Raw genomic sequence first — 14,849 nt, 5'->3', positions numbered from 1 at the left:
TAATCTTACTAAATATGTGGTAATAAGAACTTTAATTTTGAAAAAAATTTTACCTGAATTTTTTTCTCCGTGTAGAAAAAGAAAAGTTGACATAATACAAATCTTTTTTGCTTTTTTAAAAAATGTTCTTCGTGAAGGAATTCTACATTTTGTAAATTTATTCCCTGAAGCTACTTTTTTTGACAAACCCATTGCAAATTTTCCTCATAGAGAATTTAATAAAAATTGGTTACCAACTTGTTTTTGCATTATGTATATATATATATATATATATATATATATATATATATATATATATATATATATATATATATATATATATATATATATATATATATATATATATATATATATGTATATATATATATATATATATATATATATATACATGTATATATATACATGTATATATATTATGTATATATATATATATATATATATATATATATATATATATATATATATATATATATATATATATATATATATATATATATATATATATATATATATATATATATATATATATATATATATATATATATATATATATATATTAATGGACCAAATTTCTCACAAAGCGCAATTATTTGAAACAAATAAGAAATTATATATTACACTATTATTTAGTAAAAGCACTTTTTCATTTATTGAATTTCTGTGTCAATATCTTGAATAAAATAAAAGAAGTTTTTTTCTTCTAAAAACAAAAAATACTTCCGAAGTGTTATTTTCTGATTCATACAAATTTGAGAATTCAGAAGCGTGATTCATAAACTAAAACCATAATTGTTCACGCGCACGACCAAATTTAGGTTTATAAGGCTTTGGCGAAGGGAACTTATGGTGAAATGCTTAGCTTAAAAAAAAAAAAAAAAAAAAAAAAAACGCCAACTTCTAATGAATTCTCCAATATCTGGGTCATCAGAAAGAAAAAAACTTGAACATTTGATTTCTCATGGCTTTAAGTAATTTTCAATACTGAAATAAAATTCCAAATAACTTTTATAAGAATACAAATTAATTTACTATATGCTTTTAGTAAACGTAGATTCATAGAAATTATTTTTTTAAAAATAGTATATGCCTAGTAAGTTTTTAATATGTCAGATATAATTAAATCAATTGCTGTGCCCCAGCTTTCATTTTTTTTTCTTCTTTTAACTGCATTTAAACTAGAAGATTATTTAACTTATTGAATTGATACCAACTCTGATACCTTAATTATTGTTTTAAATTATTTCCGTTGAGTTGGCAACAATGGGTCACAATGGCTCCCTAGGTGTTCCATCTTTAAAGGTATCTATTTTAAAAATTGTCAATGTAATTGCTGCACTTTAAGAAGATAAAGCGTTGTCAAAGTCAGAATGTTTTATTTACTTTCTCCTCCATTGCTAGTATTACTGTTTTAAATTAATTGTTCGAATGTTCATGTAATTTTGAATGGTAAGATAGGCTTTTGCCGCCAAAAATATCCCAAAGGTCACGAAGATCGTAGAATTAGCGACGATCTTCCACCTTTTTACCGTTTATAAGTTGTTATTGAGTGCCATGAGTCAAGTAAAATATGTAAAAAGATAAAATGTAGATTTTAGGGGAAATGGTGTGCTGTAGGCAAACAACAAAAGTCGATTCGTTATTTTCAGCCAAAAATATACATGAAGTACTTATCTCCCTCGATTAGATATTATTCATGTCGTGCATAGTTATTTTAATTCAGAAAATATACATAAGGGTTTTTTCTTACGTATTCTCTAGTTACATTTAATATGCAGTTTAATAAATTAAAAATAAATATTTTGATGGTGGCTTTTTGAAAGAAGTCATGACAAAATATCAATTTGCAAATCGCAGGAAAACATAAAAAATTTTCACAACTTTTTTATTATTCCATGCACAAGACTTGTGACAGTCAACTATTATGTAATAAATTCTAATATAATGTAACCTATTTTTTAATTAAACCTTGAAAGTAGGAAGAAAAAAAAATGAGGAAAAAGGAATTTTTGCTGAAAGGGAAACCGCTTATTGTAATTATAGCGAACACAATTCAACACGCATTTCACAGTAATAATGTTCTAAAATTAGAATACAATTCCTAAACAATATTAAAAATAAAAGATTTCATTCAACACATAATGCATATCTGAGTATACCAAATGGATTTACATTAAGAGAATGTTCTTTAATTGTTCATAGAAAAAATGGAAGTTGGTTTTTTCCTGGCATGAATAAAATTTAGTCATTCGAAATTGTTTGGAGAAAAAAAATAGAATGTGTCAACTCTTTCTAAAAGTATTTACGTTTATGCATTTTATTGTAAAAGACGTATTAAATAGTAAAGAAAGTGAAATGACACAGTCTCAATCTGTTCATGTGCAAACAATCACACAAAGTGATTCTGTTCAAATAAAATGTTGCAGCTTAATACTGTTTAGTAGGTATTGTATGAAACATTAAAATAAAAGAATAGACCCCCTCCCTCCAAGTAAAATACTAGTTGGGCAGTGAAACTGTCTCTGTCAGAAAAATCAAGAGTAACTTAACCTTGTACCAAATTTGCCGCAGCCTTAATAATGCGTTAAATTGAACCCTATATCCGTTCAAATTGAACTATTATCGTGTGACAAAGTTTCAGTTGTACGATAAAATTCTTCCACCTGGTTGGTGCCGTGTCCATTTTAATATTAAACGTGTCCATGGACCTGGATCTCTCTATTCAAATCAATAATCACGATAAAACTAACCCCGAAAATGCAGTACCCAGATTTTTGCTGGACGAAGAGTTCAAGTTCTTCTTCTGGGAATTTCCTACAAATCCTGTCGGACTTTTTGCTACCATCTTCATTTAAATTCATAATGTGGTTCTTAGTCTAACAATAATATTATAAATTTTCCTATTTGAGTTAATTTTGAGAATTTGATGATTTATCTTGATCTCAATATCAATTTTTTTTAATGGCATTACATCCGTGTTTAAACCTACACCATACATGGTTATAATCACTCCAATGAGGTGATAGAAAACGTAAACCATATTGCGGTTTAAAACGCAACTGAGATTTTACATTTTACAGGTGAAAAAAAGATTTCGATACAAAATATGCTTTAAGCAGAATATAAAATGACTTCAAAAAATCGTGAAGCTATTAGGTAATTGTTGGTTAGATGACCATATAAGAGAGATGACCAGTTTAAATATTTCCTATATTTTTTAATATATTACAGCAGATGCAGGAATTAATTTGAACAATGTGCTGTTTTCCGTGATAAGGCGTATATAAGAAGAATAGCACTTATGGCAAATTTGAAATTGTGCCCTTAAACAAATGTTTTAATTTTTTTAAGATACCTAATGAAAGTAATATTTGATGTATCTTAGCTATATTGTAAAAGATCCCATTTTATTTAAGAAAAAATAGAATTTCAACAAACTATAACAAATAAACTATCTAACTGCGAATCACCTTTGATTAAAAAATATAAGGTCAGCAAACTATACTTATAACAGATACTGTTATGCTTATTTCAGACAGAATAAAAAATAAAGGCAACTAATTTACGCATTTAAAGTTTGAAATTTAACATACATCATATAGTTTTTAAAAAAACGCTGCTTGCAATTGAAGACAATTTAGAAATAAATGACTCTCATTAAAAAAATTAAGCTAAAGTAAGATTACATTTGAAGAATAATCATTATTTTACTTACAGCAAAATAGTAATTTAATAAGCTCCTGATTATTCTGAACTAAAATTCCCATATTAAAATAAAATGACGTAAGAATTCAATACAAATAATTACGATCTGTTATATCAATTTGTAATTAATTTATAACAATTAATTTACATATTTTCGTTAATTCTTAATTCCTTATAAAATCTTCAGAGATAGAGAAAAATCATAGATAGGGATACATAATATAGTGCTGCCCTTATATTTAATAACAGTAATTAAATAAAGACTTCAGATTTTTTCATAAATTTTTAAAATATTAAAATGCTTAGCGCTTTTTTCTCTTTCTTTCTTTTTGTATTTAAGACACCGAACAAATCAGAAAAAAATTAAACCGGTGATTAAAAATTTCAAAGTTCATATATGTAAGTTGGATTGTTTAATTAATATGCTCCTAGAATTAATGAAATAACAATAATAATAAATGAATTATTCTGAATAGCTGTTATCGAATAACGGATAATGTTAAAATTGTGCAACAAAAAAAAAGATGTGTTCCTTTTTTCATTTCAATCCCGTAATTTATAGTAGCTTATATAATGAAGACTGCATTTTGATAAATTATTGTGCAGAATTTGAAAGGTAAATTACTCTTATTCGCATAAGTTAAAAATAAAAACTTAATGATTTTAAAATTAAAAAGCTCAACTAACTTAGAAGCTAGTAATTCGTATTTAAAAGCGAGATTATTCTGTCTCCTGTGCTTTGGAAAGGAAACATATCTTGCATCTCTATCCGTAGTACTTCGTATATATATATATTATTCCGTAGTACTTATATATATATATATATATTATATATATATATATATATATATATATATATATATATATATATATATATATATATATATATATATATATATATATATATATATATATATATATATATACAGTACCGCTCAAAAGTATCAGTACACCTAGAAACTTATAAAAAAATGGCAAAATTCAATGTGTCATAACTTCTTTAAAAATGATCAAAAATGCTTCTGCTTTAGCTCATTTTGAAGCTTAAAATCTCTACTTTTATGTACTTGAATTGTTTTTAATTAATATATTGTGCAACTATGTACAATTACACTCTAAACAATCATAGAAAATTGTATTAATTTTTTGTGAACTTTGACGCGATGTACGGGCACAAAAAGGTTAGATATTGTTAATTTTTATTATACCATTGAAAAATTTGGACTTTTAGCTTTTATTTAAAAAAAAATACCGAAAAAAAATGCTTTTTAACAAAGTTATTGTCAAATAAAAAAAAAGGTTTTTTTTTTCAGAATTTAATGATTTTTCAGCAATTATAATGAATTTTAGTGTAATTATAATATGATATGAAAATTTTTTAATTAAAATAAATTAAAATTTAATATTTCTCGATAATATTATTTCATAATTTATTATAAAAATTTTAACTTTTTTTTTTGGAAAATATAATAATGTAATAAGAATCAACGTTTACAATTTAATATTTTTAAATTTATTTTTTCGTATTTTTCTCAGAAAAAATTTGAAAACAAAAATGTATGTACGTTTTTGCTTTCAAATTTTTTCTTATTATAATTACACTATTTATATTATCTAATTACACTATCATAATTACACTATAATTATCATATTATAATTACACTAAAATTCATTATAATAGCTGAAAAATCATTAAATTCTGAAAAGAAGCCTTTTTTTTTATTTGACAATAACTTCGTCAAAAACATGTTTTTTTGGAATTTTTTTTTAAATGAAACCTAAAAGTCCAAATTTTTCAATGGTATAATAAAAATTAACAATATCTAACCTTTTTGTGCCCGTACATCGCGTCAAACTTTACAAAAAATTAATACAATTTTCTATGATTGTTTAGAGTGTAATTGTACATAGTTGCAAAATATATTAATTAAAAACATATCAAGTACATAAAAGTAGAGATTTTAAGCTTCAAAATGAGCTAAAGCAGAAGCATTTTTAATCATTTTTGAAGAAGTTATGACACTTTGAATTTTGCCATTTTTTTAATAAGTTTCTAGGTGTACTGATACTTTTGAGCGGTACTATATATATATATATATATATATATTTTATAGAAAGATTATTTCAGAAAATCATTAAGATATATAAAAAATACATTTCAAAAACTAATAAAAAAACTGGCACGCTTCAATTGTTTGAAACAAAACGAGATAGAACTTTTAGAATTCGCCTAAATAAAGATGTCCTCTTACTTTTATTTCCGCTATAAAGTTTCAACTTTTGTTATGTAATTTTATTTATTGTGATGAATTTTGATGTGTTATGCAGCATTTAATAACTGTTTATTCATAAAATGTTTCATACATTGACCTAGAAAGGCATCGAACTTAATCACGGAAGCGCTATGATGGTATACAATGTGAAAATTTTACTCTAAAAATCGACCTTGATTAAACACGCGATTTTTATTGTGAGAAATTGGAGTAAACCTTATATGGGCCCCTTTAACAAATACACTATCTACTATGAACAGATTGAAGTTAATTTACATTATTGTTTATATTGGCTATATTTGTTTTACATGTTAAGTAGACTAGGAGAAAAAAAGTTGTGGTAAAATTACCGTTCTGCAATAATATTTCTGGCAAGAAATAAATAAATGAAAAATTAAAAAAAATTAATAAAAATAAAAATGTAAAAAATAAATAAATTTGGTAATAAAAACCGAAATATATTGTGTTTAAACTTATCAGTCGGTAATTGTTTAGTTTCTACAGTAACGGTTTACCGGAAATTCTGGCTTTCAAAATTATAGTTTTTATCACCACCTATTTAATAAAAAATACAAAACTGAAAATTAAATTTTTACCAAATAAAGGATTTTAATGCCATGCTCTAAGGTATGATAAAAAAATTACCAAATTTTATAACCTATTATTAAACAATATCTATTGTTTACTATACCAAAATCAATACCAAGGATCTTTGGTAAAAATTACAAAGCTTTTTGGTGTTCCCAAACAGCAAGAAACCGTAAATTTTGTCTTATTTTGACAGTTAGGACCCTACTTTTTTTCAGAGTAAGTTCCAATAAAGTTGCAGCTTTTGTTAAACAAATGTTGAGCCTGTTTACAAATCCTTCTAATGAAATCTGCATTTTATGTTTAAACTCAATAACAGGAACACTTTTTAATGAAACTATCAAAAAAGAATATAATGATGATTGTGAAACTATAATTAACCAGATTCGCGTGAAAGGTTCAGAAGGACTTTAAAATGATAGACCATGAAGCACCATGAAGTCCATAAAGCACCGAGACTCCCATTTTGGGATCATGCCATTTTTTTCAAAATGATAAAGACTTGTAATTTTGAATATTTAATTCTTAAAATTTATTTTAGATAAACAGAAAATTTGTGTCTACCATATCTATATTAATAAGATAATATTTTTGTATTTATTTATTCATTTATTTCGTAATCTGACATTGTATTATACCAAATTATTAAAAACTAAATTGGTAGTTGGCACTGTAATTATCTATTCTATACTATAATTTGAACTCACGTACTTTTCCACTTTTTTCTTAAAGATTCCTTTCGCAACAATACACAAAAACGTACATTTTCACCCGTTCGGCATGGAATGAGTTAATATAAAAAGGAAAACTATATAATAACTTATAAACGCCAATCGTCTTATTGTAAAATAATAAATCAAATATGAAATTCAAAAATAAGCAATATTTATGATAAAGGTGGAATCAAAATGAACTATATTTAATTTATTAGTTTGTAATTTCGTGTTAGTAATTATCACTAACACGCTGCATATAGAAGTCATTCTATATACATGTCATTACAGAATTTGTTTAAAAGGCAGGCTGAAAGTAGTTGTTACTTTACTAATTATTTGTTACTAATTTACGTTACTATGTCGTTGTGTCCGGGTGATGTACGATGTTGCCCTTATATATTTATGCTGTATTTTAAGTAATTATTTCAGTTGTTTGGTGTATTGAAATGGTACTGTATTTAATAAATGATATTTAAATCGAGAAGTTTCATCATGTCAGTTGCCATATTCACTCAACATCAACTGTGTGTTCTCGGACAACAACGTGATTTATATGAAAGACCATAATTTTTTCCCTTCTAGTTTTACATTCCCTTGCAGCTTTTGTTTCATCTTTTAATAGTGCCAATAGGGATATAATAACATTTTTTGAATGACTAAAAAAATTTTCTTTAAGAGATTAAAGAAAAAAATGGTAAATAAATTTTACTCGTAACACTATCCTATTTAGAATAATACGCAGTTCAAAAGACATATTTTTAATATGTATCCCTTATGCAAACATATTTCTTTTTTATTAGTTCTATATTCTGTTATTTTCCTGTAGAATAAGTGACACTATTTCTGTCATATTATTTCTGAATTGATAAAAATAAATTCTACGCTATGATATACCAGGGCTAAAGAGAATAGAAGGGCTAGTTCACTCCGCTCTTAGAGCTGAAGCTACGATTTCCCTCCTCATGACGTCACTGTGTCCACAGATCTCGGAGATCGCAAGCAAAGATATGATAACTTTGTATCTTTCTCTTTGTAAAAATAAGTTAGACTTTTTCTGGTTATTAGCCTTCAAACTTTACGTAATTAACACATTATTTCCGTTCATAAACATAGTTCAAAAAAACTTTCTTGGTTATTATATTAAAAAAAAATACCATTTTAAACTTATAAAAATGTTTTGCTAGTTGGTGAAAATGTCACGATAAATACTTTATTTTAAAAAGTTCAGTTTTAACTTTAACTATTAAGAAAAATGAAGGCATATATCGACACTTTTTTTATCTACATATTCCTTTATAACGATAAGTTAAGTTAAATTTAGAATCCCTGATTTTAAAATATGTCGTTAATAGCAATTTGTTCATACTTAATCATTAGGAAACATCAACCTTAAACGCTAATTACTGAAACAAAATAATAATTTAGGTTCATAATGACATTAGAAATTTTACAATTGTTTATAGACATTTAAATTTACGATGATATAATTTATAGATATTTAAATTGAAGAGAATATAATTTTTAAAAAAAATCATAAATATTTAGAATAACTACATTAAAAATATGTTATGAAATTAGGAGAATTTCAACTATATACTATATATTTTATTTATACTTTTTATTTACATTTTAATTTTCTTTGACTTTATCCATTTTTTAATTCTTTTCACCTGCCTTTCTTTATGAAGTAACGAGGCGGTTTCTATTTAGATAATGAATTTTTATAAAAGTTCTTTACGACAGAATAAATGTATTGCTGTTTTATATTAACTGTGTCATTTCGGAATCCATTCTTTACATAGTTCTTCATTTACTTTAGGGAACACGCGAAGAATTATACTTTTTCCTTTTGTTTTTGTATCAGAATTTTTGCAAGTTGCAATCGCGCAAACTGGCATTTAGATAATAGTTTTAAATTCTTGTAAATTCACTGCAAAAACTGAGGAAAGTCATTATAGAAAATAACAAATGTCTTAGAATATCTCGCAACAAGAAATGATCGAATATTAGTTAGAGCTAGTAAGGCCATACGCTCCGTTCTTGAAGTAAAAGTGCGAGCTTTGCGCCAAAGTGACGTCACTAGAGTGACGTCGGAGGATCGGCGCGGCGAGAGATACTTCAAAGGAATGAGCCAGTCCTTCTATTCTCTTTAGCCCTGATGATATACAGTCTTATATAAACTAATATCTGTAAGCTTTGTAGTTATGGTTATGAAAATAAATAAGAAATTAATTTACTTACGAGGATTTGCTCTTGTCAGTTTAACGTTTCCAGGAATTCCTAAAAACAAAATGAAAACACATCACGAAAGTAAAATATAATATTTCAGAATCTAAATCTTAATTATATTTAAATTCTATTCGCATTATTTTCTAGCTGAGAAACAATGTTTTTAAGTCAATTGACTAGATTGAAATAGTGACTTAGTAACTATTATTCATCATAAACGTTAACTGCATTAGATATATTAACAAAATCGTGAGAACCATAACTGTACTTATTTAAAATAATTAATCATTTAAATTTTTAAAAAAAATCAATTAAAGTTTATAGCATATAAGTATATGTGCTCCGTAAAGATATCCTTTATTACGTCAAATTATTAAACTTCTCAAAAATTAAAACAAAAAAGTATGCAGATTGACTGTCATAAATTCATATTTAAATGAGTAAAAAACAAAGCACAACCGAAATTTGGAAAATTACAATAGAGGAAGGCATATCTACTATGCAACAAAACAGGTTTAACTGGATGTTGAAATTGAAATTGTTTCGAATCAAAAATTGAAAAATTTTGCAACTCTTCTCTATTTCCTCAATAAGCAAACCTGACTTGTTGTTTATTGCATTCACCATGCCGTACTTTGATTTTTCAGATTTTGACAGCATTTTTGTTTTTCCTAGCGTAAATATTAATTTACGATTCTCACATTGAGAAATTTTTTTTTATATAAGCTACTGGAACATGCCACAATTTACCGTGCTTCCGGCTCAATGGCAACACTAAAATCCTCAATAATTTCTATCGAAGCACTTTGGTAATGGTATTGGAAAAATGAACAATACAATGTATTTTTATAATATGTGATAAAATTTAGTAATTTTATCATGATACCTTAGGTGATGGCATGAAAACCATTTATTCACTTAAATTTAGTTTTTAGTTTGTATTTTTTAGTAAATGTGCAGTAATAAGAACCATAATTAACCAGAATTTCCGATAAGCCGTTTCATATAAACGGAAAAATTACTAAATAAATAGTTCAAATACCGTAAATTTCGGTTATTATTAAGAGAAATACAGTTTTTTTTACCAAAACTTTTATTATCATGTAGTACTGTAATTAAACCAACTTTTTTCCGCGAAATGGGCATAGATTTCATTCTTAATTATTGATAAGGATTTTAAAAAATATATATTAGGTGATCTTATTTTACAAGGAAATATAATAAAAGTATCGAAAATTAAGTAGAAAAAAATAAATAAATTGAAAATGAGATATTACTTTTTCATCAAAAATTCATTATTACTGAAAAAATTAGTTGGTGCTTATAAGCTTTTAAAAACAGTTAAATATAACATGCTCATAAATAAATAACCTTGCCTTTAGTTGCTTAACAGCATAAGGTTTGTATGATTTTAGAATCTTAATCTTATTTTTTCTAAAAAAATGTTCAAGATTTAAACTTAATTGTTTAGTAAAAAAAAAAAATACGCAACTTTTTTCAACTTTAATTCTAAATAATTCTTTTACCACATTTTCATAAAAATTATGTTTAAATTTATGTTACATATCTTCTTCAGATTCTTAAATCGCAATTAGTTTTAAATTAATGAAGTTATATCAATAAAAAAAATACCCAACAATTAATTGAAGCTGATAAAAATATAAACAAATAATCTAAATATTAAAATAAACTGCCATACTAATTTAAAATCTAAACAAAAATCTCTCTTAAGAAAAAATTCAGTATCAGAAAATTTCCTGGAACTCGACGAAATCATGGAACATGAAAATAACACTAAATGGGGAAGGTTAAAAAATTACCCAGAAGCAATAAAAATCCAATTAAAATATTAAAAATTAAAAAGTAACATGAAAAAAAACTTTTGAAACTTACCAAAAAATAGAAAAAGTGTGATGAAAGAGGAAAGGAGGGCAGTTGAATCCATCTGTGAGCTTCAACAGTCAGAGTGAAAGTGAATGGCAACATTCATGATACTTTAATATGTCAACAAAAGTCAATAACAAAAAATAGAAAGGAAAATCATCTCATTTTTTGTCGGGGCTCCCCACTTTTTTTTTATTTATCTTTTTCATCTTTTCATTTTTCTAAGTGTACGAGCACGCATTGTTCTCAGGATACTATGAATGCTTTAGTTTGAGAGGGACAGTTTTCCCTTTTGAATCTTTCATGTCATTTGTGAAAAAAAAGAAAGAAATTCCGTCGAGTTTTAGCCGCACGAGTGGCCTTTAAACTAATCAAAGAAAATATTGCATGTGATACAAATAATATTACGATTACATTAGGTAATTCAGTTGAAAATGTACGCTTCCGATTTAAAAATAGAACTCAGATCTGAATAATCAAAAAACCATTATAATAAAATAAGTCTTTTTTTATGAAACAAGCGTTTTTTCATGAATAAACTTTCATTTTAACATTATTTGGAAGACCTTACAAAGTAAAAAATTCAAGAGTATGAAACTTCGTGTTAGTAGTAAGTGATTGTATATATATACTACATAAAAGTAAATTTACATGACAGACAAATAAATATTTCAAGAGGATTTTCAACCGGAAATGTTTGAAAAAGTAGTGAGTGAAACTCAATAGACAATTCCTCAAATTCGACCAAAAAAAATTTTAAATTATCAAAAAATGGAAGTACTCTTTAAATCGTTATAAGTGCTTCAATATAATTATATATTAAAACAATATTTAAATAATCAATATAAAATTTTTATTTTTTTATCTATTGAGAACATATTTTTCATTAAAACTAAACAAGGTATTGATGATAACCTCAATAGATAAAAAAAATTCTTTTAATATTTTTAATTTAATTATGCGTAAAACCAAAAACTGGACAAGATATAATACTTTCATAGTTATAAAATAAAAATTCAAGAAATTATATTTCCTTAAAAATGGGGAGATAATTCTTTTCTTAATGTGCCATTTTCCTCCGAAATCTCTCTGAACCCAAAATTCATATTAATTTTATTTTTTATGTCTTCAAAGACCTTAAGTTGAACCCCAGGAAATAATATAAAAGAATCGGTTTAATTCAATTCTGTTTATTTGATATCAATTTTTAAAGTAAATTTTATAGTTTTCAACTTTTTCTATTTAACCAATATATTTCCATTCTTTTTTCTCCATTGGAAAAATATTTTGCATTTCAAATCATCTTCTCTTTAAATATATCTACAATATGTTCTTATTCAGTAATTAAAGAAAAATGTAAAACATTAGAGTAAAATTTTTCGAAGAAGGAAAATTTGCCTGATCTAAACAGGAATGTGCAATGCAGAACACACGATTTGTTTCCATGATCGTTTTTGCTCTTCGCTTTTATTATCAAAGCAAAAAAGAAATTGCTACAAATTTACGTTACTTTAATTAGTAGCATTGGATAAAGCAATTTTTTTTCTCTAAGTTAATTAATTAAATTCAATATTAACTATTCGAACTATTTATAGCTATAATATATTTATATTTCAAGCTGTTTCTGGATAGTATGTTCTGATTAAAATATTTATGTTGAAAATATCATGTGATTAATTATTTCCGGTAGAAACATTTATGCTGTTAAATACCATGGCTTTAGTCATTTCTGATAGAATTATTAACGCTGCTAAATACCATAGCATTAATATTCTATTTTATGGGGAATTGAAGCATTTTTAAAAAATTCTAAGTCAAAAGATGGTGAACTAATGATTTTATTACCTAAATTATCAGTCCTATTACCTAATTTAAAACTTCATTCGTTTCAAACATATGCAAATAGGAAATAACAGTCGTCATGTTTCAAGCCCTTCAAAAATAGGAGCCCATTTTCTAGACTTGCCAGCCATGAATGTGAAGAAACAAAAAGGATTTGAAATAAAAACGTAAAGTTAGCAACAAAAAATGGAAAAATTAAGAAGAAAAACAAAACTAGAAAAACCACAGTAGCCGAGAGGAAAAAGATTAAAAACAGAACAAGAAGAACCGCAGTAGTCGAGAAGGGCAAATCAAGGTGAAATGCATTTCCACACACCATGGAGGGCTGGGGAGGGACTATTGCTGTTAACAAGAGAATCAGCATACGAACAAAACAAGATTTCAAGGCATCAAGATAAGCAGAGGTGACAGTGGTGAAAAGAATTTTGGCATTATTGAATTTGAATTTGTGTCCAAGATTCCAACAATGTGCAGCGATTGATGATTTTCCGAATTCTTGATGACGGATGAATCTATTGTGTTCCTTAAGTCTAAATTTTGAAGCGCATTTACATTGCCCGATGTGTAGCCAAGGTCGCACTAGCATGGAATGTGATAAATACCTCAGTGATTATCAAAGTTAATAGGATCTTTAAGAGATTAATTAAATTTGGTTTTGCTTACAGGCCTAGAAATGACATTGAATTTAAAACGGGAGGAGGTATTATCATATATTAGTATATATAGGTCGAAAATTTTTTCCCCATGCTATCACATTTCCCGCTATTTAGCGCATATCATCTCACCTCTAATTTCCAACAATATCCATACTGTTAAAAATTCCCATGAATTATTTTCCCAATTCGCACAACTTTCCAATCTCTAATTAAACTATGCTCTCTCTTTATGTAGTTTCTATTTTCACTAATTTCCCCTTTTCTCCTGCTATTGATTACCTAAAATTATGATTGCAAGAATTTCGCTAATCCTTCATTGAAATTGATGATATTATATCCCTTGTCAATTTCTGCATTCAGCATTCAATTCAAGGGCAATTTCTATAAACAAATTAAGGGTCTACCCATGAGCAATCCCCTCTCTCCCATTCTTTGCGACATTTTCATGCCAACCCTTCTGTATTTGATTTAACTCTTACTAAACTCACTGGAACCAAACATCCCCCTTCTTCTAATAATTACAGAGAACTTACAGCTTAACCTTTTTTTTTTCTCCCGTTCGTTAAAATATCCTCTCCCATTTTTTAAAGTCATTTTTAGGCCGGTAAACAAAATCAAACTTAAGTTTCTTAAAGATTCTATTAGCTTTGATAATGGCAGGGGTTATCCATTTCCCTTGTTAATTCAACTCAGGCAATAGCGGGCAAAGTAAACGCGCTTTAAAATTTAAACTTAAAGAACATGATTGATACGTTCGTTATCAAGAATTCGAGAAATCATCAGTTGATGCCATATATGGCAACGTTACTTTTAAAAAGTAACGAGTAAAATTACAAGTATTTTTAAAAAAAAGTAACGAGTAAAGAGTACAAGTAAAAGTACAAGTACTAAACGAAAAAAGTAACGGTTTAAAAGTACATTTCTCGGAAATCGAAAATTCAAGGTAATCTAAAATTTTA

General features: G+C 26.3%; 1 protein-coding gene across 8 annotated transcripts in view; it reads right to left on the bottom strand.

The window, feature by feature from the left end:
* Positions 1-11,509, bottom strand: part of LOC107449157 (P-selectin) — a 39,714-nt gene extending 28,205 nt beyond the window's left edge. For 4 of the 8 annotated variants that reach the window (XM_087159718.1, XM_087159719.1, XM_087159720.1 and 1 more), the window contains exons 1-2: positions 11,402-11,509; positions 9,521-9,559 (exon numbers count right to left, since the gene is read on the bottom strand). In XM_087159718.1, the coding sequence (XP_087015844.1) occupies positions 9,521-9,559; positions 11,402-11,453 (91 nt within the window). In that variant the 5' untranslated portion in view covers positions 11,454-11,509. The remainder of the gene's footprint in view (positions 1-9,520; positions 9,560-11,401) is intronic. The other 4 variants (XM_071182403.2, XM_071182407.2, XM_071182410.2 and 1 more) reach the window with 2 other exon arrangements.
* Positions 11,510-14,849: the final 3,340 nt, after the last annotated feature.

Source organism: Parasteatoda tepidariorum, chromosome 3 (assembly GCF_982258835.1).
Source record: "Parasteatoda tepidariorum strain Cologne lab strain chromosome 3, Ptep-v5.0, whole genome shotgun sequence".
NCBI classification, from domain to species: domain Eukaryota; kingdom Metazoa; phylum Arthropoda; class Arachnida; order Araneae; family Theridiidae; genus Parasteatoda; species Parasteatoda tepidariorum.
This window is presented reverse-complemented; position numbering and strand designations above follow the sequence as displayed.